Source organism: Stenella coeruleoalba (genome assembly GCF_951394435.1).
Source record: "Stenella coeruleoalba genome assembly, chromosome: 16".
Lineage (NCBI taxonomy): Eukaryota > Metazoa > Chordata > Mammalia > Artiodactyla > Delphinidae > Stenella > Stenella coeruleoalba.
This window is the reverse complement of record NC_137162.1, coordinates 63,580,832-63,605,238: the sequence shown is the minus strand read 5'-3', so window position 1 is coordinate 63,605,238 and position 24,407 is coordinate 63,580,832. Positions and strand designations below refer to the sequence as shown.

Here is a 24,407-nt window from a genome sequence, read left to right as displayed (position 1 = left end):
TCAGCTTTATTTGTTCCCCCAAAGTATGTTTCCCAAAGTGTGCCCTGAAACTCTTACCCTTCAATAAAGAAAAGGAAATTCTGGCTTAAACAAAGGTGTACAGGCTTTACTATGATCATGGTCCTTCTCAGAACGGGAAATGCAGAGTTTCCTAAATTATGTGGCCATGGAAACTCTTCATCTCAGAGGATATCCAGAGAGCAGTACCCACAGAAACATTTTTGGAAAATGCAACCTGAGTCCACACTCCTACATTAAGGAAAAGGCCATCTTAAAAATATCTGTGTTTTTTTTTTTTAATCTGTATATCTTTACACTCAAAAGTTTAACTTGCTATTTTGAAATGAAGGAAACAACCTCTTCTCTTTGACATTCTAGTCATTCTTTTGAGTCCTGAAGATTTCTCTTATAAAGTGACTTGGGAGCGTGCAAACGCTCCAGGTAGTGCTGAGGGTGAGGTGGCTGTGCTGGGAGAAGACTGTTGGGGCTGGGAAAACTTTCAGGGCAAAAAACTGGCTGGTGAACAGGATGGTCAGAGATCACTGCTCAGCTGGCAGCCAGCCCAGAATGTGACTGTACATAAAGAGACCCAGGAAAGGAAGTTGCCAACAAAGAGAAGGGCATCGGTGGCAGGGTAAGATTCAAACTCCAGCCTAACCCACAGTTTATTGCCAAGGCCTGGTGGTAACACATGCCTGTGAATAACCTACCACTGTTATTTGAATGTTTCTAACTATTGTCCAGTTAATCAAATAAAAAGAGATAGAAACAGACAGAATCAGACATTGTATGCCTCCTGATGGAAAAACACAGCACCTGGTGTATCAACTAAAAAGTTGAACCTGAATCTTATTAGGCCTCCACTTCCAACAAGCAATTTGCATGACCTCCAGGGCACAGAGAAACATGTTAAGAGATACCACGTGGAGCGGGGTGGGGCGGGCACAAGCAGCAAAATCCAGAACTGAGAATCTCAGTAGGACAACTGACACATTGATAACAAGTATCCTGCATGAAGAAAGTGAAGAGGGAACCTAGGAAATTAGAACAAGAGGCTAGAACCATATCAACCAAGTACAATGTGTGGATCTTGTTTGAATCCTGACTCAAACCAACTCTAAAAATATTTATGAGACAATGAGGGAAATTTGGACACTGATTGCACATTTGATAAGGAATTACTGTTAATTATTTTCAGTGTAATAAAAATATCATGGTTACATTAAGTCCTTATATATTTTTTTTTCTTTAATATTTATTTATTTGGCTGCGCCGGGTCTTAGCTGCGGCATGCAGGATCTTAGTTCCCTGACCAGGGATGGAACCTGGGCCCCCTGCATTGGGAGCATGGAGTCTTAACTGCTGGACCACCAGGGAAGACGCAAGTCCTTATATTTTAGAGATACATACTGAAATAGTCACAAATGAAATTATATAATGTGTGGGATTTGCTTCAAAATAATCTAGGGCAAAGGGAAATGGGTGGACGTATAGGTAAAACAAAATTGCCTATGAGTTAATAGTTGTTGAAGCTGAGTGACAGAGATATTGTGGTTCATTATAACTGGCCTGGAAATGGGACATGATTCAGGAATTCCCTGGAGGTCCAGTGGTTAGGACTCAGCACTTCCACTGCATGGGGCACAGGTTCGATACCTGGTCTGGGAACTAAAATCCCGCATGCCACCCTGGGGGCCAAAAAAAAAAAAAAGAAATGGGGACATAACTCATAACAGTAGCAGTGTGTGTCTTCAGGTTTCAGGTGCTGGTGGACAGCATCAGTGCCTTGGGGTCAAGGAGGTGACCCAGTTCAATCAAACCACCAAGTCTGCTTCTGAAGCTGATCCAACTCTTTTCTGGTTTTATCCAAGACCTGCCTGGAGATACACCTAACTGCTTCCCCCTGATCTGGTCCCAGTCCGTTTACCATGTGGGGAAGAGAGGAAGAGTGGGAGACTTAAAGAGACAAATGGAAGGCACTAGAGTCCTCAAGCAGGAAGCTCAGTAAGAGAAGGCTCTAACTGCTAACTTATGACGTGGAAACATGAAAATTCTGGGAAGCTGGCAGAAGTTTTGGTGAATTATGTGAAGTCTAATAAGCTAAAGCAAGACCACTGATACTCCAAGTGGCTCTTGCAGAAGTGAGGATGGGTTGTGTCGAGGGCAGCCATCTGGGTGGAGGCTGGTCATGTCCATAGGGGGAGGATGCACTCCATGGCTAGAAAAGAGCAGGAATTGAACTGGCCCTAACAGGGATTCATGTCTTTAGCTCTGTTACAAAGTTACCCACCGCTTGGTGACATCGTATGAAAATCTCCCTATTTGAGGGAGCTAGGAGGGAGACTTTGTTCTCTTCCTCAGGGATTTTGCCCAGCTTCAAAGATGTCACTGATAAATGGACCCAACCTCACATTTGGATCCTCAGAGGAAGCCCTTTGCAGAAGATGAGACCCGAGCCTTCCTAGTCTGAATCAGTGCCCGAATGTGGATTAGAAGCGTGGATCCTATGGAGGAAGCCATTTCCAGTAATAACTGTAAGAAACCCATGGCTTGCTTCACTGGATGACTGGGACAGCCGAGGCTGTTTTAATTAATCACTGAAGGTAATGCTATAATTCATTTTTTAAAAATGTACTTAGCTGTACAAGTTTGTGCAGCTTAGATGAGCCCGGGGCCTTTTTTTTCACGGATTTTAGCACTTGCAAAATTAACGCTACAGTGTCACCTATATACTTGAGGAAGTGCACTTGGTTATTTTGTGTAGGCACAAATTTAAATCCCAGGTTACCAGACATAGATGTAAATCGCTTAGCCAAAGAACAGATCCAGCTGGCTAACCATCTGGCACATGCATCTCCATGCAGCCTTATAGCTCTTGTGGCTGAAGATGCCTTTTGTGGGGGAAATTTTATGTTATGATGATATTCTCAAGGTTGGAGAACCCAAAGATTTTGGATTAAACCACTTGCAAACATCACAAACTTACTGTACAAAACTTATCCCTCTCTGCTTTTTTTTTTTAAGTTTTCAGTAGGTAACATCACTTAAGGTTCTTGCAGAAGAAAAAAAGAAAATGGAACCAGTCTTTAAGCAAAAAGGAGATATGGCACGATATGAGGAGTAGCTCACTAAATCAAAGGAAACAAACAACCCATTCTCTGGCAGGACGTGAACGAAGGTGACCTGGGACCTTAGCAGCCATTGCTCTTGGCCCTGGAGCATTACCATGAGATGACTCTGCTCCAACTTGCTTGTCTATTCCAGTCAAGTTTTCAAATACCGGGGAGAGAGAAATGGACTGGCCAGCTTGTCAGGCATCTCTAGCTATGGCTAGGAGACAGTAACATGGTCACTGGGGGCTGGTTGTGAGCTAGAAGCCACTGCAGTTTGTGTCTGTTAGAGAAAGGGGGACTCTTTCATCCTGCCCCAATGATGGGGATCCAGCAGAAACTGTAGATAAAGAAAAAAAGTAATCAGGCATCTCATGGAAACTGAGATTCTGGCTATAACACAGTTCTCAGCCAACCACTGCTGTCTCTTCATCTGGGAGAAACGGCCCTTCTTCTCCTCTGTTCTCCTCATCCAGCTCCACTCAAAAGCAGGGCTCCTCATCCCTGTTCCCTTGTTGTCTATTGCAATAAAATTGCCTCTGACAGAGGAGAGGAAGCTTGGAGTACATGTGGCCAGGCAGGCCCATGCACCATCAGAGTGTCTGGCCCTGAAGAATGCAACCCCATCCTCAGCTACACAAAAGTTTTTCTCCCATGTGAGTAAGCACTTGATCTTGATCTCTCCACATCTCTCTTGGGAATCTTATCTAACTGTCTCCTGGGAATGATCCACCTGAGAAACACAACAGAAGTCCTTGCCATGGCTGTTGCTGGGTTCCCTGGAGTTCTGGTTCTAACAGGACTGGGGACTGGCATGAAGCGCTTCTAAAGCAACAACCCATTCATCACAGCATCACAAAATACGGTGTTATGCCTGGATCTTTATCTCTTTGTTGAAAAATAAGAAAGACTCATGAATGAGAACAAGGGAGAAATGAGCAAGTTAAATAATTCACATACAACTTTAAGACTGTGGAGTTTGACGGTAAAATGTTAAAATTTAAGATTTTAAAACCAGCACTGCTCACTCAAGTCTTCTGTTCCTGCCTATTTTAACATGCCTACCTTGTTCATATTTGGCCGCGATTATCATTATCCTTATTGTCATTTTTAATACCCAAGATGTATTAAAAGTACATCCATGTACCAGACACTATACTAAACACTTTCACCATATTATCTTATTCCATCCTCTCAGCAGCCCAGTGAGGTAGGTACAATTATCCCCATTTTACAGATGAGGAATGTGAGGCCCAGAGAGGTTAAGAAACTTGCCCCAAGGTCCTTCTGCTGGTGAGTGGTGGAAACTGGATTTGTCTGACTGCAGAACATGACCTCTTAACCACCATAAAATCGGAGTCGGAACATTGATAATGATTCAATATTGCCACAGGCAGAGGAACCCACATGTCTCCCTCAGGCTGTGGTAAAGCTTTGGGGGCTTACATGTACTGCATTTGTGGTCAGACCTTTAGGGAACTGTTGACCGAAACCACCTGCCTTGGCCAGGCCCACTTGCCTGAGTTGTCTCACATCAGGAAGTCCTGATAAGGAACACGGTTCTGCCTCGAAAGCTAACCGGGAGAATTCAGGAGGAGCCAAAAGAGGGAGGAGAAGACCAACCTCCCAGAGTCCTTTGCTCTGGAGCCCATCTTGGCTGAGAAATGCTCGTGCCACCAGGAAGGACCCTGAGTCAAGACTATGGGCCAAGCAAGATGATTGGCCAGAGACAACCCGGAAACTAACCCCATTACCATAAACCCTGAGACTGTGAGCCATGTGGCAGAGCAGTTCTCCTGGGTTCCCTTACCCTGCTGCTCTCTGCCCAGGCGCCCCTTCCCAATAAAGTCTCTCGTTGTCAGCACACGTGTCTCCTTGGACAATTCATTTCGGAGTGTTAGACAGTAGCCCACTCTCGGGCCCTGGAAGGGTTCCCCCTTCCTGTCACAAGACCTCCAGGTCTTGGATAAATAGTGGCCTGACAGCCAGGCTCCAACACTAGCCTCTAGTAAACAGACTCTTTAATTTAGCTTATCGATGGGCAGTGAAGACGTCAGACTCCATTGGAGCAATCCTGGGAGGATGCTCTGAGCTCTGCCCTGCCCATTAGGAGCTGTAAGTTTGTGCAAACAACCAGAAAATTAAACCCACCCAGGGAGGGGACATTGATTTCCAATTGGCATAGTTCAGCAGATGCTGTTTGGTCTAAGAATTGCTTGACCTCTACTAGTGACGCCACCTGCCCTTGGCTTTGGAGGGAGTGTTCCCAGCAGGGAAGGCCACTGCACTCCTGCTTGCTGCTGGAACTTGGGCTGTAGGCGTGGCGGGCTCCCCATATGTTGCAGGGGAGAGGCCAGCCACGCCCCAGGATGGATTCACCCTCTTATCCAACTCTGGGGCTAAAGCCAGCCCCAAGAGATTACAGGCGCTCCCACCCCCAACTAATTAAATAGGTGGCCTCCTGATGCTAAAAGGGAATGAGGGCAGAAAAACAGCCAGACCCAGAAACCACCGATGCGTGCCTAAACAGTCTCTAATGGGTCAGGGTGGTTCTATGCCTGAGACCTGGCGTTCTGTATAGTTTCTAGTTTTCAAATCTTATAGTTCAAAACGTGTGTCATAGAAGCTTTACACATTACTTAATATTACCTATTAATGAGTGTATCTTACAATTATTATTATTACACACCAATCCTTGTGTTAAAACATTGAAATAAAAGTAACTATTCAAAGACAATATTTTTTCTCATGGGACAACCTGCAGATGATTCTAATACTTTATACAACACACACACACACAAACACGTAAGCGGAGGCTTCTGGATTCAAAGCTAAGTGTCTGCCTAAATTACCTAAATCTAAATGTTCATGCAATTATAAGTTTAGATGAAAACTAAAATCATGGTTTGGATTAAGGAAAGAAACCTTTAGAGTTTTTCAGGAGTTCAGCCCTCAAGTGAGTTATTATTAGTTGTTCTGCTTTCCATTCTGTTTTGGCTACAAATGGTTTAGAAGAGGATCTAAGATGCAAAGAGGAAGACAGTTGCAATAATAGGAAATTGGACTAAATTAAAATGATACTAAGTCACAGCACAACTTGGCCTCTTTGCCACCAACTTTTGACATTCTAATTAGGGTAAATGGTTATGTAAATCTAGTCAGTCACTCATTTCTCCCCCAGCCAGAGCGCGTGTGATTGTTTAAGTGAGGGCTGTTGATGGCATAATTAAAGCTCTCCTAAAAATTAACTGGGAATTGGAGGACAGCCTCCAAAGATGCCCTAGTTTGTGGGCAGCCCAGCACAGCTGTCCTTTTGTCCAGCCTGCCACCAGGACTCCTCGAGTTTCCCCATCAATATAATAGAATGTGACACTCGAGGTGTTCTCAAGCCTCAGTCCACAGGATGGAGTGGAAGACACAGACCGGCAAGAGTCTGCTGTACCCAGGGTTGCCTCCTGGGTATGTTCAGCTGAGAAAATGGGGTTTCAGGTGACCCCAAACACGGAGCACAGAACACCTGGGTTTGGGGGTCAACTATGAAACAGAATTAATTGGTTATGAGTTGATAAACGTTGAAGCTGCATGATGGGTGCAAGGGGTGGGGAGCAGCAGGGAAGAAAGCCAGGAGTAGTAACTATAGTATCAATATTTGTTTTGTTTTTGTGCATGCTTGAAATTGTGCACAATAAAAACAATTTTTTTAATGTGTACAATACTGTTAATTAAACAAGGAGGCCTTTCAAAATAAACAAAAAAATAAACAAGGAGGTCGTTAGACTCAGGTGGTTCTCATACTTAGCTACATAAGCAAACCAAAACCTAAGCCCATAAATGCCTCAAGGGTAAAAAGTCAAAACCTAAGGACAACCAATTACAGACAGCCAACTAGGCTTTCCCAAACGATGTTTGAGCTTAGCCAATCAAATAATTTCCTTGCTCTGCTTCAAAGTCTTCTCGATAATAAAGTCTTGTCTCAGGCCCTGTCAGTGAAGTGCTCCTAACCACTTCTGGTTTGGCACTGCCTGATTGGAATAGATGTTTGCTCAAATAAACTCTTAAATTTTTAAAATATGCCCCAGTTTATCTTTTTTTTTAAAATAAATTTATATATTTATTTTTGGCTGCATTGGGTCTTCGTTTCTGAACGTGGGCTTTCTCTAGTTGTGGCGAGTGGGGGCTACTCTTCATTGCAGTGCGCGGGCTCCTCATTGCCGTGGCTTCTCTTGTTGCGGAGCACAGGCTCTAGGCGCACAGGCTTCAGTTGTTGTGGCACACGGGCTCAGTAGTTGTGGCTCGCGGGGTCTAGAGCACAGCCTTAGTAGTTGTGGTGCACGGGCTTAGTTGCTCCGTGGCATGTGGGATCTTCCCGGACCAGGGCTCGAACCCATGTCCCCTGGATTGGCAGGCGGATTCTTAACCACTGCGTCACCAGGGGAGCCCCCAGTTTATCTTTTAACACTACCAAGAAATAACATTGACCATGAGGAGGAAGTTCTTAGTAGCAAAAGTCAACTTATGGTTATCCTCTTAAAGAAGGAGAGTCATAGAGCATCTACTGGTTAATATATGAGTATGCTGTTCTATTACTTCTTATCACATTAACAACACCCCCCCACATCCCACCCTGACTCTTCCCAGTAAGGCCCCAGCTTGGAATGAAGAGCAAAGACTGAGGAGAGACCAGGAGAGAAATGGGTCCAGGTAAGAGACAGAAGAGGGGAAACCAGCTGAGAGGGTGAGAAGAGTGAGATCCCCAGGTATCCATCCAGAGGATAACTGAGAGTTGATTATGAATTAATTCTATGTCGCTGTTGGGCTGCACCCTGCAGGCTTGCAAGCCCTGTACTTGCCCAGCTTCAAGAAAGCCTGGAGTCAGCAGCAGAGACATCTATGGGTTGATGGATGGCGGAGCTTACATGTCTGAAGCAAGGTCGTGGAGCAAGACCGCACAGTGTGCGGTGGCTGACGGGCAAAATGGCAGCAGTCTTGGCTTCTGGGGGGCGGGGCGGGGGGGGAGGAAGAGAGGTCAGGTTGGCTCATTGGTTACCGGGGAAACTAGCAGAAGGGCACGCCCCTCACCGCCCTTTTGAGAAGCTATCAGGTAAAGATGTTCAGATCTAAAGATTAGAACAATTACTAGCTGGGGTCTGGGGCAAGTACATACATAGGAAGGTCAGTCATGGGAGTAGGTATAGATGAAGCAGGCACTGGTCGAGGGGATGAACAGAGAGCAAGAGAACAGACACCTTGAGTGGCCTAGGTGGCCTAAGCATACAGTCATAAAAAACCAGTACAATCCCATTTGACTTTAAAATAACTTAAGTAGGGCTTCCCTGGTGGCACAGTGGTTGAGAGTCAGCCTGCCGATGCAGGGGACATGGGTTCGTGCCCCGGTCCGGGAGGATCCCACATGTCGCGGAGCGCCTGGGCCCGTAAGCCATGGCCGCTGAGTCTGCGCGTCCAGAGCCCGTGCTCCGCAACGGAAGAGGCCAAGACAGTGAGAGGCCCGCGTACCGCAAAAAAATAAAAAATAACTTAAGTAAACACTGCTAAATTTAAAAACTAAAAAGTACCTGATAGTCAAGGGGCAGATTCTCTCATGTTTGACAAGCTTCCCTGGCAGCCATGAGTTAAGATGCAATGGGAAAAGAAGTTGGTAGTTTCAGTCCTATGGGTGGAGGTTTTTTAAAGACGGGAGCCCCTTGGCTACAGGAATCACAATGCAAGATAGCTGCAGGCCTTGGAAATCACCTATCTTCCCCAGTGCAGAATGATGTTTTTTCTTTCTTTTACAATTATCCATGTCTAGGGTGACAGTAATTAATGAGCTAGTAAAAAGCCTCCCCAGTCAGGCTGTGCCCAGGATTTCCTAGCTTTGTTAGGAAAACTTGAGAGAACCAGTGTGGACTAATTAATTGGTCTTCAGGTAGTAACTAAATCAAAGGTGTCTTGGGTACCCTGGGAAACCAGAATCTCCTCTTTCTTGAGAATCAATCAGCTTAAGATTGATGAAGGGCTGCTAAGGTCAGGCTTAGAAACACAAAACCATCTGCCAATTCTCTAGGGCTGGTACCTGCAGTAGAGCAATTTTAGAAGAACAGGTGTTCACTTTTAACTTACCTCTTCTTTTCTTTATTGCTGAAATCATGACTTTAGCTACGAAGAGCCTCCAGTTGGTTGATGAAATTCACAAACGGCCTATTGTAACTTAAAATAACCTGGCCCAAAGGTATTGTGATAACCTCAACCGTTCTTGCACAAAGTCATAAACCACTCATCCCGGGACTTCCCTGGTGGTCCAGTGGTTAAGACTCCATGCTCCCAATGCAGGGGGCCTGGGCTTGATCCCTGGTCAGGGAACTAGATCCCACATGCCGCAACTAAGAGCCTGCATACCGCAACTAAAAAGGTCCCGCACGCCAAAACGAAGATCCCGCGTGTGGCCACTAAGACCCGGTGCAGACACATATATAAATATTAAAAAAGAACCAAAACACTCATCCCCGACAATGGCCACTCTGGCCTCTCTGGAAGAATTTGGCAGCATCAGAAAACAGTAACTACAAGGCATTGCCCCAGAACGGCCGCCATTGCCCCAGAATGGCTGCCATAGACTGAAAGTTTGTGTGTCCCCAAAATTCATATGTTGAAACTGAATCCCCAGTATGATGGTACGTGGAGGTGGGGCCTTTGGAAAGTGCTTAGGTCACGAGGGTGGAGCCCTCATGAATCAGATTAGTGCCCTTATAAAAAAAAGACACAACAAGAAGATTGCCATCTATGAACCAGGAAGCAGGCTCTCACCAGGCATCAAATCTGCCACTGCCTTGATCTTGGACTGCTACCTTCCAGAACCATGAGAAATAAATGTTTATTGTTTATAAGCCACCTAGTCTATGGTATTTTTGTTATAGTAGCCCAAACAGATGAAGGTAAAGACTAAGCCAAGGAACACTGTTTCACTCTGAGTGTGGAACAGATCCAGTCTGGTCGATCTCTTTTGCAGAGTAGGCCTGAGAGCCCACAAAGTCCATAAAACCTGACACTTAAATGTTTCTGGTTCCTTGAAAGTATCTCCAGTAGGCTAAGAACATTTTCATAAGTTTTTGATGATGATCTATAAACACATCCATATGTTTGTTGATGATGGCTCAATGACTATAGTTGTTGTTCTTCTATTAAAAAAAGAAAGATTCAGGGTTAACACCAAGTTTTCTTCTTTTAAATGGAGGTATTTCTTGTCCTTGCTAACCATTTATGTCTCCAATTTCCCGAGAATATGGGAAATTCCCCAAAACACTCTTGTGGTAGATCGTATTTTTCCAAAGATTGCTGCAGTCAAATATACCCCATCTCATATGCTCTTATTACAATGTGACATTAACAATCCTCCATTAAGAGGTGGGCTTTGTGTCCCTGCCCCATGAGCCTGGGCAGACCTTCATAAATGCCTCAACCAATAGAATGCGGCAGAAGTAAAATCATGTGACTTCCTGGTATAGTCATAAAAGGTGAGACAGCTTCCACTTGGTTTTTTTGGGGCCTTGGGAGCCAAGCCTACATGGAGGAAGTCCAGCTCTCCTAAACCCGCCATGCTGGAAACATCACGTGGAGAGATTATGTAGAGATAAAGGTGTTCAAGGAGGCCCAACTGGGGACTTCCCTGGTGGCACAGTGGTTAAGATTCCACACTCCGGGCTTCCCTGGTGGTGCAGTGGTTGAGGGTCCGCCTGCTGATGCAGGGGACGCGGGTTCGTGCCCTGGTCCGGGAGGATCCCACGTGCCGCGGAGGGGCTGGGCCCGTGAGCCATGGCCGCTGAGCCTGCGCGTCCGGAGCCTGTGCTCCGCAACGGGAGAAGCCACAGCAGTGATAGGCCCGCGTACCGAAAAAAAAAAAAAAAAAAAAAGATTCCGCACTCCCCATGCAGGGGGCCTAATCAAGGAACTAGATCCCACATGCCTGCTGCAACTAAGAGTTTGCATGCCACAACTAAGGAGCATATGTGCCGCAGCTAAGGAGCCAGCGAGCCACAACTAAGGAGCCTGCCAGCCGCAACTAAGACCTGGCACAACCAAATAAATAAATTAAATTAAATTAAAAAAGGAGGACTTCCTGTTCCAGCTCTCAGCTGTTTCAACTCTCAGCTGTTTCAGTGTCCCCAACTCAGGCTCCAAACGTGTGTAAACAAGCCTTTGATGATCCCAGCCCTGCCTTTGAACCACCCTGGCTGACACCAGGTGGAGTAGAAACAAGCCTTCCCAATATGTCCCGTGCAAATTCCTGGGGACCCACAGAATCTCCGAGCATACCTGTAAATTTGGGGGTAACATTATACAGGACAGTAACCAAAGCAACCCTCTAGGGATATTCCTTGAAGTATAGCAAGGGCACTAGATTTGTCATCACATAGCCTGGTTTTGAATCCAGATCTAACCATCTCACTAGCAGAGTAAACTTAAGCAAGTCAATTTCCTTTCTGAGCATTACTTTCCTCATCTATAAAACAAGGATAATAATGACTGCCTTAATATACATCAAAACATTGGGGAGAAAATTTCCACACCTATGACAGATAAAAGTTCATAATAAAGAAACTGGTAACAAAATGCAATCGAAAAAAAGCAAAATACATGAATAGAGAGTTCAGAGAAGATAAAATATAAGTAGCAAGTTACTGTAACAAAAGATGTTTAACTTTCCTAATCAGGTAAATGCAAAGTAAGTAATACTAAGCTATCACTTATCAGATTAGCAAAATTCTGCTGGTGGGTTGTGGTGAAAAGGATACAGTGCTCTGGCAACATGAACAGCTAGTCTCTTTTGGAAGGGTATCTGACAATAGCTACTAAAATGAAAAACACACACATTCCTCTTTTTTTTGCATGTGAGATCTTATTTCCCCCACCAGGGATCGAACCCATAGCCGCCTGCATTGGAAGCGTGGAGTCTTAACCACTGGACTACCAGGGAAGTCCCCCAAAATACACACATTATTCAAACCAGAAATCTCTCTCTCTCAAGTCTATCCTAAAGAAATAAAAGTACCAGGACATAGAAAATAAAATAAAGTTGCTCTCTGCAGTACAGCTTCTAATGGTAAAGCATCAGGAAATAAAATCAAAGGTCTTCAATAGGAGACTGAGGGGGGAATTCCCTGGCGGTCCAGTGGTTAAGACTCCGTGATTCCACTGCAGGGGGCACGGGTTTGATCCCTGGTCGGGGAAATAAGATGTTGCATGCCACGAGGCATAGCCAAAAATAAAAATAAAAAAAAAAATAGGAGACTGAGGGGATTGATTAAGTGGTGTAACAGCTAATAATCTTAGAACAAGCTAGAATGAGCTATAGTATGGATCTCTATAGTATAGGTCTCTAGCCACCTCTACAGTACTGCTTCCCTTGTTCAGGATCCACATTCCCAGGAGATGGTTTCTGATTTGGCGGAGCCCGAGTAGCATGCCTGCCCCCTGAAGTGCAGAGAGAGGTAGCACCTTGCCACCTTGGCTTCCTTGGAGGAAGCTGGCCAGTACCTACTTGACTATTCACAATGATGCTGCATAACTCCAAACAAATCATCATAACAACAAAAAGTCAGGAAACGGCTTTAACCTATCTTGAGCTAAAAATTGAAAACAATTTTCCCATTCTTTAGCTATCCTTGAGTTTACCTGATGCCCCTTCAGCTGGACAGTCTCATTTCTTTCTCTGCTCCAATAGTACAAGGCTGTGACTCCTCTTATTGTGATTCAATACACAGGGTGTTCATGGTCTCCAAGAGTTCAGTCTCGCACTCACCTGATGCTCTCTGACACGAAGGACTGGTTTGTGGTTTTGACTGTCTCTGCTGTATGTCCCATCCCATCAATCAATGGTCTCTGTTCAGCAAAAGCCATTTTGCATGTGTATAAAAGAGAAAATAGGCTTGAATGATCTTCCCCTTTACTAGAATCTCACTAGAGTGCTATATACTTTTTGATATAGGGATCAATCCCTGCTGGGAAAGATTACAATATTAACTTGCAGTGAATGACTAACATTGCCAAGCCAACTCCCTAATATTGCATAAAATAAAATGTTTTGGCTCCCCTAAAAATCAGGGTTTCTTATTCTTGCAGGTCTCAGCAGCCCAACTTGTTTTGCATATGGTTGCATGTTTAATTAGTGATCCTTCTGTAAGTGTCTGCAATTAGCACCATGATGATTAATAAAATAACTCCTTTAAAGCTCCATTTAGCTAGCAGAACTGCACAATCAGGTGTAATTAATTCATCATTAATAAATCATGGCTGATTAATCTGTATATTACCAACATTTTACTGAACAGCTCCCACCTGAGCACAGCTAGTTTTTCTATGCTGAACAGAACTGGAAACTAAGAGGAGAAAAAAAAAAATCCAGCTCCTCCAAAACTGCACTAAGCAGCAAGTATATTGGTATGGTCAAGGAGATTTTGAGATAATGCACATTTAAAGTTATTGAGCTACATAGGCAATTGTCACTTGGGAGGGAAGAAAACAGTGGCTGAATACTAGAGATTCTCAAACCTAAGTATACACCAGGATCACCTGGAGGGCTTGTTAAAAACCAGATTTCTGGTTTCTATCTCCACAGCTTCTGATTCAGTGGGTCTGGGATGGGGCCTGAGAATTTGCTTTTCTAACAAGCTCCCAAGTGGTACAGATGCTGCTTGTCCAGGGACCACACCTGGAGAACCATAGTTCTCCCTTTCTCATACCCTGGGGATGACTCACAATCGCCATGATTCCTATGTCCTTTCTATAGGTTTTAATAGTTTAAAAAACAACAATAAAAATAGCTTACAGTATTATTTATCTATCCTTGTGTTTACATGCTATCTCTTCAACTGGATTGTAAGTGTAATAATTACTTTCTTTTATTTCTCTCAGCCCCCATAGAACCTAACTACTTTCAAGATGTAGAAACTCTAGACAAAACCCAGACATGCCATGTGCACTCATCTCTGAAGCCTTGCTCATGCCCCAGTCTTTCGAAGCCCTGTCCTTCAACACTCCCCGGACTACGCCATAGCATTCAGTGTCTGCCATATGTAGACCCTAATCACAGACCAGTGCAAGTGCTCATTATCTTTTCATGAAAGGATGAGCCTGGTTTTCCCAGTTAGATTCCCTTGAGAGCTCTATAAGCTTCCCCTCTAATCTCCTTTGCAGCCTGGCCCCCAGCTCTCCACCCCACCAGCTTCTAGCCCAGTGTCTTATACACAGGAGACAGCAAATTGCTTTTTACCAACCACGTCAGATTGCTGAGCAGTAGATCTGACACATGGGCTGGGAATTCAGATCCCAGCTGGGCACCTAACTTGCAGAATACATGGGAGCCACAGCAAGGGGAATTCTCACCCCAAAAAGAACTTGGAAAGAGGCAAGATATTACTTTTCATGTTTAATTTTACTACCACTCTATCACATATACATTTAAAAAAATTCTGGGCTTTTTAGTTATTTAGCTACATGTCCTGATTTTTAGTTATTAAACATGAGTGTGTTCCAATGAAGAAAATAACTTTTTAGGTACATTAAAATTACTCCAATCTTACCCTCTACACGTGAACTCTTTTCACTTTTCTATCTTCATGATCCATCTCTGTCCATATAAGTTCGTATTCTCCACAGGCACAGCATAACGTCGCTAACAGTTTATACTCTACTGTGATTTTCTTTCTTGGTATTGTATCATGAAATTTTTTTTAATATTTCCTCATAGTTATTGGGTCTTTTCAATGGCTACAAAATAGTCTATCTGGTACTCACACCTAAGTTTAAATGGTTTGATCTTACTCCTCATAAATTTGTTCCTCATTTTGTGATTGGTACTCATAATCAAAGGTGACATTATTCTTCGTTATTAGTTACTTACATTTCAAATATACTCACAGGTAGAGCCAAAACTCCATTAGTTAATTAGTCAGGAAGCATTATTAAATTTCCATTAATATGTCTTTGTTGTTCTATGTCTAAGGTGAGGATTAAGTAGACTACTATGCAAACTTTATTCAAAGCAGCCCCTTACATTTCTTTCTACGTGGAAAATAGTAAGTCAAGATCGCAGCATCGCGCACAAGCGCGTCTAGGCCGTCAGCGTGCCCTCTAAAACAAGAGCAGCACGTCCCTTGATGTCAACTCGTCCATCAGGACGCAGGGAAATCTTCAATTCTCCTCCCCGGCTGGAACACTGAAAGGCTAAAGAAAACATAAAACGAGTCACAAATTAAGATCATTTTCACCCTTTTTAATTAACAGGGCATAGTGACAGACCACGTATTACAAGCTCTAGAATCCTCCCAGGTCAGTTTAAAGAACACATTCCTTCAAACAAACAAAAACAAAATAAATGAACAAACGAAACACAAATACATAGACACAGAGAACAGAGGGTGGTTGCCAGAGGCAAAGGGTCAGGGAGGGGCGAGGAGATCAAAATGGGTAAAGGGGATCAACTGTACGGTGAAAGATGGAAAATAAATTTTTGGTGGTAAGCACGTTGTAGGGTATATAGAAGCAGGAATACAATGTACACGTGAAACTTATATGATGTTATAAATCAATGTTACCTTAATAAAAATCAATTAATCTTAAAAAATTTTTGAAATAGAATGCATTCCTTCCTCTGTGCATGGTATTGCCCAGCCCACCCCATTCTCCTGAGGACTGAGACCACAGACGCAATTTGATCCACAGAATACACAGCTCTACGGCTTCGCTTCCTGAGCCACTTCCTCTATTACTTCCTGTAATGCCCCAGACATACCCCGCCCATATAGCATCCTCCCTGGCTCTGTCTAGAAGGCAAGCACATGTGAAAAGACAGAGGCAAGGACTAAAAGTCTAAGAAGATAAAGAGGGGTGCTCTTGGCCCTTCTGAAAAGGCCCCACCTTCCGCGGTCTGAATAGGATAAAGGGAGTGCTTTACTCATTGCGGTTAGCAAGCAACCACACTTGTCAGGCAACCATGAGGCACAGCCTGAGGCTTCCTAAGGTCAGAGGAGTCATTAGGCTCACCAAAGAAAGAGAACAGTCACCGTGCTGTTCCCAAGTCAGGGTCACAGAGGCTTAACCATCCCACTAAGTAAGAACCTCCATCCTTTAAAGTCAAACTCCTACTTTGATTGTGTAGCCTGTACCACATACAGACTACTAGCGGCCTAGTACTAGCTGTGTAAATTCCACTGGCTGCCATTTATTTTCTCTGCCTCAGGCACTATGTAAATCACCAGGAGACTTGGTTCCAAAGCAGTTTGTTTGATTTCATCTCATAACTAGCAGCAGCAGTAAGGAACCTTGGTAATCATCCAGTCTCAACTTGTCACATTATAAATAACCTTTCTGGGTCAAAGTTATACAGCTAGTTAACTTTATTCAACAAACATTTATTGGGTACTTACTGTATTAGAAGTGTGTCCTTGTGTTGGGAGAGACAGAGGTGGAAGATGTTTGGGGTGGAGGATGTTTTGAGTAGAAGGTTCAGGGGGAAGGAATTCGAAACCTCTCATTTTCACGTGGGTGATAGTTAACACTTTATTACATCTTCAAGTGGATAGTACATATGAGAAGAAATACTGGCTTCAAGTTAAGCAAATTTTTTAAAATTTGAAAACAAGCTGTCCTACCGTGCATGACTTTCTTCCCCAGTTGCTGGGACCAATAGCTGCTGAGAACAGTATGTGCAGACCCTTAAAAGAAGTGAAAAGTCATGGTACAATCCCAAAGAAAACAGGGGCAACTCTGTGCTAAGTTCATAAACAATCAACTATCCAGTTTGACTAAACCTTAGATGACGTAGTCATTATGTTGGCCGTGGCCACAGCCAAGTGTGGAATTAAGGATGGAAATAGAAAGGAATACATAGAATTTACGGATAACTCCTCCAAACGATGTATCTGCTGTGTCTTATACTTTCTGAAGGCTGAATTAAACTGTAGGTTTTAATTCTTGTCTACCAGTTCATTGTCAGCCCATGGTAGAATCAAGGTCTTCATATAAATCTGTCTACATCTTTCAAGGGAAAAATATCTCCTTCTTCTTAGGACACACATGAAAGAAAAGGTGGGAACTCTGACAAAAGGCTATATTTCCCACCAAGTCAGCATTCACAGGTTTTCGGTGCCAGAAGAACTTTCTTTTAGTGAGGTATTTTTTCATATGATTGTGCCCTAGGTTTCGATCAGAGAATAGATATTAAAATGAAGAAACAGGGCTTCCCTGGTGGCGCAGTGGTTGAGAGTCTGCCTGCCAATGCAGGGGACACGGGTTCGTGCCCCGGTGCGGGAAGATCCCACATTGCCGCGGAGCGGCTGGGCCCTTGAGCCATGGCCGCTGAGCCTGTGCGTCGGGAGCCTGTGCTCCGCAACGGGAGAGGCCACAACAGTGAGAGGCCCGCGTACCGCAAAAAAATAAATAAATAAATAAAATAAAATAAAATGAAGAAACAAAATGTAAAGTAATAACTGACAGAAAAGTCTTTGGGAGAAAAAAGGATGGTTTGGAAAAGGTCTCTCCTTCAGGAAAACTTACTAATGTTATGGGAGGTCCACATAGGGTGCCCGAGCATCCCAGTATGCCTGAGACTGTCCTGGTTTTAGAACTGAAGATCCTGTATGCTGAGAAGTCCCTCAGTCTCAAGCAAACTGAAATGGTTGGTCATCGCTGCCCTTCCCACTCTAGAAAAGCATCATTACAGGGGGAAAAAACTTGCCCTCTGTGGTAATTAACATCTTTGGGAAGCAGCTGTGCAAGTGTAAGTCCACTCAGAACTTCTTTTCTATTGGGGAGGGTTGAGTTGGACCAACAGTCGCTGGGCATTTTCCTGAGTCTTTAAAAGTGCTTGCTTGCTGAGCTTTGAATTTCACATATTTTGTTCCTCAGAGTAACTAAGTCAAGGCCCTGAAACCATCCCAGCCCCTGCCATCTGACCAGAACAGGAGGCTCACAGTCTCTGCTCAGCCTCCTTTTACCCTGGTCACTATCCCATCCACCAGTCTCCTCCATCCAGCATCCCCCCTTTTGTGGCTCAGGCCATTCTTCTCCAGGAGGATGAAAGTACGAGGCTTCACATTTTTGCCCATCTTTGACTTCATCCCTCTGCTTCTGTCTGGTAGAAGATCCTGAATACCCACGTTCCTGAACCCATCCCACCCACTTTGTGGGCAGGTCAGGGAAATGAGGAAGGGAGGAAAAAACAAAACCACTATGCCTGTCCCAATTTCCCACCAGCAGTCCAGGGCTTGATCCTTCAAAAACCAAATCTTATCTAGATCAATGATCATGCAGGCTGGTCACTGAAAAGGAAAAAAGGCTTTGGGAATGTAGTAGACATTGGCCACTAGATTTTGCAAATGGCAGCTCTAGAAGTGTTGGCTCAGGGAGCCAGTTTTTTTTTGTTTTCTGTTTTTCTTTTTTGCAGTGTGCGGGCCTCTCACTGTTGTGGCCTCTCCCATTGCGGAGCATAGGCTCTGGACACGCAGGCTCAGCGGCCATGGCTCATTGGCCCAGCCGCTCCACGGCATGTGGAATCTTCCCAGACCGGGGCACGAACCCGTGTCCCCTGCATCGGCAGGCGGACTCTCAACCACTGCGCCACCAGGGAAGCCCTGTTGTTATTATTAAAATACCTAATAGCTATTGGGCACTTACCATGTGCCAGGCACTGTGTTGACCACTTAACATGCGTTGTGTTTACATAACCTATGAGGTATTATCCATATTTTATAGCCAGGGAACAAAAGCTTTAAAAAGTTAAGTCAGGGACTTCCCTGGTGGTCCAGTGGTTCAGACTTCGCCTTCCAGTGCAGGGTGTGTGGGTTCAATCCCTGGTCGAGGAGCTAAGATCCCACAGGCCTCGCGGCCAAAAAAAAAAACAAACAAACTCCAAAACATAAAAATCGAAGCAATATTGTAACAAATTCAATAAAGACTTTTTAAAAAATGGTCCACATCAAAAAAAACTCTAAAAAAAAAATGTTAAGTCATTTGCCCAAGGTCAACAGCTAGGAAGCTAAGATGCAAACCCAGCCTGTCTGACCCTAGTTTAACCCTGCTATACTGCCTCCTTAACTCAGTTTTTCACATGAGACTTCAGCGAAGGGGTGGGGGAGGGGTAGGTAGGGAAACAAAGGCAGCTCAAAAACCAAATAACCTGAAAGGTCACGTGGAGGACACAGCAACAGCTACTTGTTATCCTCCTCCCTCTCCACTGTTTAGCCCTCTTCAGGACTCAAGTCAAAAAGTACCTGTTACAGGGTCTTCGGCCACACCAAACCATGGAGTGAAATATCTGGAGTAAAAGTCAAACGCTTGAGTCTGCCCATCAGGCTCTCCCTTGATGGTGAGAATGAGTCCTTTCACCTTCCCCGTGTTTTCCACTTGCGGCAGATTCTGTGTGTTCACTTTCAGGCTCTCCAGAAATGACCTTGTTCAGAAACGGGGTGGATCAGGACAAAGCCATTCAATAGACTACCCACTGCCCACACTCTGTAAAGCAGGCCAGGATGCAGCTTGCCAAATGGCTCACCAGGAGGGGAACAAAACTCTCTGGCTGTGTAAATCATGGTTTGACAGAACATGGCACAGCCAGACCAAGCCAGAGCCATAAATCTGGGTGCTCGGCCATCCCCAGGGTGCTGACGAAGCCAAAAATCTTGTTTACCTGTTGTAAGTATCACTGAGCCGGACCAGGAGCTTTCGGGTATCTGGGGAATAGCGGATGTCCTGAACCAGTGTGTCACCTATGGCAGTCTATGGAGACAGACCAAAACCTCCTCAGGAATTTATGAATTTGACCCATGTTTGGAGAGCAACCTCTCACGAGTGTCTGCTCTGTGCCAGGCACACCCAACATCTCCAATCCCAGGAGTTTCAGGTCAGTTTCGGGACTCAAGGTATTGCTCAAGAAGGCCAGTTTCCTGGCAGCCAGAGACCTTGATGAGGGTTGAGTTTACCCTCTGAGTTTAGCCAGAGATAGGCATTGTTCACACATGTTACTACGTCCCTCAACACACAACTCCTTCAGGTGGGTATTTTCCCCATAGATAAGAAGATTCAGAGAGGCCCAAGGTCACACACACACACACACACACACACCCCTTGACCCAGGTCTGAGGGGCCCTGGAGTCAAAGCTCTGAATTACTACTGTCTACTATCTGTAGAGGTGCGGGCTTCATGCCTGCCTCTTGGAGTTGTTGTGAGGATTAAGTGAAATAATATGTGGAGTTCCTGCAGCAGTAACTAGAAGCTTCCACATGGGAAGGACTCAGGGCCAGCAGTCTGATTGGAAGTGGGGACTAGGGCACTTGTCTCAAGGCTGCTCTGCTTGGCAAGCTCGCTGTTCTCACGTAGACTTTATGCTACAGATCAAGAACGTAGCAACATTTTCAACATTTTCTAGAGATACCCTGATTCACCCTTTACTGGGCTGCACATAGCCTCGCTCATATCCAAGACACTGTATGTGTCTTGTGCCCCCCGAGTCATCCTGTGGCACCACCACCAGCTGCCTTCAGAACAGACAAGAGTTACACAGTAGTTGTCTGGTTGTCACTAGGTGGCTTCAGGTTCTCTAATCTTCTTTAGGGACTGAGGTGTTCTAGGTCCTATCGCCAAGACTCCCTCTGCCATGGGTGATGCCTGGAATGCTGCCTCTGTGACCACTGCTGACCAACGTTCCCGACCCCTCCCAGAAATGGGAACGCCTACAGCCCGATCCCATCTGCTCTCCGGGGCCTCTCAGTCTCTCTGAAGGGTCATTCTCTGCATGGATTCTTATGTCAATTTGAAAGTTTAATTCTCAGCTGAGAATCTTATTGCCAGTTTCTAGGAACACAAAATGACAATACTCACAATAAATAACCCTTCATCATCCTCATTTTACAAATGCCAACCCTGAGGCTTAGAGAGATCAGGTTAAGCTCTTTCTACCATGAACAAGGTCTAGCACTGTGAATATTTTCCATTTTCTTGCCAATATGTTTAAAGTAGTTCATTTATGAATTCGGCTTGTCTCCCAAAACTCAAGCCATAGGTAGAGCTGAGTGTAAAATCAGAATCCATGATACTTGCTTATACTCTGAAAACTTAAAGCAAAACACTAAAGAGATTATAAATCCTGAGTTGAAAATTCACTGAGAAATACCACAATACGCCATTTTACATAATCATTTTTTCTCATGGCTGCCCTTGGCCTGGTCCTGACCTGGGCCCTTCCTGCTCTACAAACTAAGCACCTGGCCATCCAGGGCTGCTCTGGCCTTCTGGAATCTCTGGGAGACAACTGTAGTGCCTGCTGTACTGGGTGGCAGTGAGAATTAAATGAGATAATACATTAAAACACTTAGGGCTTCCCTGGTGGCGCAGTGGTTGAGAGTCCGCCTGCCGATGCAGGGGACACAGGTTCGTGCCCCGGTCCAGAAAGATCCCACATGCCGCGGAGCGGCTGGGCCCGTGAGCCATGGCCGCTGAGCCTGCGCGTCCGGAGCCTGTGCTCCGCAACGGGAGAGGCCACGGCAGTGAGAGGCCCGCGTACCGCAAAAAAAAAAAAAAAAAAAAAACCACTTAGTGCGTGGCACTGCACAGGGGAGACTCTCAAAAATGTTCATTGTCATCATCGTCATCATAACCATCATCATCAAGCCCCATTCCCACACAGACTCCTTGAGGAGGCCAGTCTATGTATCTTGTCTTCTCTATCGAGGTTCCCATGCTTTCCTGCTCTCTTCCATCAAAGCACAGCCCTGTCATCTCAGGCGTATTCTCCGCTAAAGACATCAGGACTCCGACAGCTGCCAGGCAGTTTCCACTCTTTCCTTTCACTCTCAGCCTGCCACACGACAGTCTCCCCTCCCCCACCTTTCCATGGAGGCTAATTGGATAATGAAGAGTCAGGGAAAACTGGTCAACCTTCTCACTAAATAGATTTAATATTATTTTTCTTTTTTTTCTTCTGGCTGTGTCGGGTCTTTGTTGCAGCACAAGGGTCTCTCTCTAGTTGTGGCACACGAGCTTCTCTCTAGTTGTGGCTCTCGGGGTCTGTAGTTTGCGCACGACAGCTCTATCGTTGAGGCGCACGGGCTTAGTTGCCCCAAGGCATGTGGGGTCTTTGTTCCCTAACCAGGGATCAAACACCCATCCCCTGCATTGTAAGGTGGATTCTTTACCATTGGACCACCAGGGAAGTCCCTAGATTCAATATTAAAATTCAAATCTCAAATGCACGGTGCAGTATTCAACCAAGCTTAGAATGGAACACTTGTACTGGTAGAAGGCCTATCTGTTGAGATCAAATAGTACCGAATCTTTGTTCAAATGATAACAGATGATCGTATCACACGGCTCAGGTTTGATTCTTTTCACCAACCTTTATCAAATCCTCCACTTCATGGAAGTCCTAGATTGGGAAAAAAGAAAAAACTACTGTAAAACAGGAAAGCTGTCAGTTTACGGCAATAATTAAAAAGAGCTGGGAATTCCCTGGCGGTCCAGTGGTTAGGATTCCATGCTCTCACTGCCGAGGGCCTGGTTCAATCCCTGGTCAGGGACCTAAGATCCCATAAGCCGTGCAGGGCAGCCAAAAGAAAAAAAAAAATTAAAAAGAGCTGACCTGGGGATGGGCTGGATAAAGAGGCAGGTCCAGGACGATACCATCCTCTTCTCTTCTGGCCTTTAGTTCCCCACTCAGAGTGACAAACGTTAGGGTGCTATTCATGTTTTCTGGCCAAAAAAAGAATTCTATTTTGTCAACTAGGAAACTTTTTGAAAGGAATCAAGAAATAGGAAAATAAACATTGTTATATAGTTGCATGTCTGTTTTGATCACTGTTATGTAGTCTTAGATTCTCTGGCAGTGTTGTTCTTTCCAGTAAAGGGGTCCCAGGTTTGGGTTACTTGGGTCAAGTGGAGAAAACTCTCACTGGATTCTAACTTGAGAACCAAGAACATAACTGATTGGACTTGACATCATGCTGTGCCCTTGAAAAAATTATTTAATCTCCTTAAACCTCAATTTCCTCATTAATAAAATGGGGTAATAACTAAAACTATACTAATTTCATTTTACCAGTAAATTGGGGGTAATAATTAAACATAGCTCATAGGGATGCTATAATGTTTTCTAATGCAGATTTTTAACTATCCCCCTATAATACTATAGAGTTATAAACTCTACTAGTTTAAGATAAGCCAAGGGGATGACAAATAGAACATACAGGTCATGTACAACAGTCTGAGATGAACAAACCAAGCTTACCATAAACAAACCAAACTATACATAAAATCTTGATTTAAAGATTAGATCACCAAACCTGATATAATATCCCTTCATGTTACTGATACAACTTAGGCCACTTATCTCAGTGTGGGTAACATTTTTAGTGAAAACAAAGATTTGTGACTTAATTCTTTTCTCTTCCCTAATATTTCTGTAATACTTAACCATATCTCAAAGGTGAGAAAATTCAGCACCGCTGATTAACTTTCACAGAATAAAATTTACATTCTGAAACCCAAAGTTTAATTCTTCTCATTATAATTGGTGTAAGACGTCATTATTTACCAAGCATTTTCTCATGGAACCTTAGGCCCACCCTGTGGAGGACTATCAGGTCTTTCTTTGGTGCTACCACTTTGCAGTTCAACTTCTCCCTGTGTTCAGTTCTGCTTTCTTTTACTACCTTAACAATACTAATCTCAAGAACACTGCCCCCAATTCTTCTGGCATGCCAGTGTGTCTCAGAGTCTGCTTTCTGGGCAAACCTGACCTATTAACACCTTCCCTTATCATCCCCACCTAAGTTGCTCCCCCAGAGAACTTCTTTTTCCAACACCCTCCTCCCCACAGTTACCCCTCTGTCGTATCATCCTGTTTATTTCCTTGTTTAACTTTCTGTTAGTGGTCTACACTTATTCATGGCTGCTTCCATCTCCACTTTTAGGACATTTCCAGGCATCTCTCTGCCCCATTCCCACAAAGCCCTGATCTTTATCTGTTATACTAAGTGTAGCTGAGATGGACACAGGTAGGATTAAGGTGCTGCATCCTCTCTTCACAGGGTAAATGTATACAGCGGGGGCTCATTAATATTTAAAATTCAGAGTAAAAAAGCTCTTATTGTGAAATGAATTTCAATGTGGGTGGGGACATATTCGGGGCAAAGTTATGTCTTTTGGTTCCCCAGTATCATATCATGTTAGACAACTATTCTGCCTTACAAGCTCTGCTCCTGTGTTTGTCACAGAGACCAGAGAGCTCCTATTTAGAAGAAAATGGCGTT

At 44.4% G+C, this 24,407-nt stretch overlaps 1 protein-coding gene across 11 annotated transcripts in view; it reads right to left on the bottom strand.

Annotated features, from left to right (window-relative positions):
• PBLD (phenazine biosynthesis like protein domain containing) overlaps positions 1–24,407 on the bottom strand; it is a 175,770-nt gene that overhangs the window by 121,396 nt on the left and 29,967 nt on the right. For 8 of the 11 annotated variants that reach the window (XR_013824370.1, XR_013824371.1, XR_013824372.1 and 5 more), the window contains exons 5-11: positions 22,739–22,848; positions 22,496–22,525; positions 19,792–19,880; positions 19,376–19,554; positions 16,757–16,819; positions 15,160–15,329; positions 12,907–12,986 (exon numbers count right to left, since the gene is read on the bottom strand). Coding sequence is in view for 1 of the 11 variants with exons in the window: in XM_079900853.1 (XP_079756979.1) it covers positions 15,217–15,329; positions 16,757–16,819; positions 19,376–19,554; positions 19,792–19,880; positions 22,496–22,525; positions 22,739–22,848 (584 nt within the window). In the remaining 10 variants the exon portion in view is untranslated. Of the gene's footprint in view, positions 1–9,281; positions 10,286–12,906; positions 12,987–13,973; positions 15,330–16,756; positions 16,820–19,375; positions 19,555–19,791; positions 19,881–22,495; positions 22,526–22,738; positions 22,849–24,407 lie in introns of those variants that run through there. The other 3 variants (XR_013824378.1, XR_013824379.1, XM_079900853.1) reach the window with 3 other exon arrangements.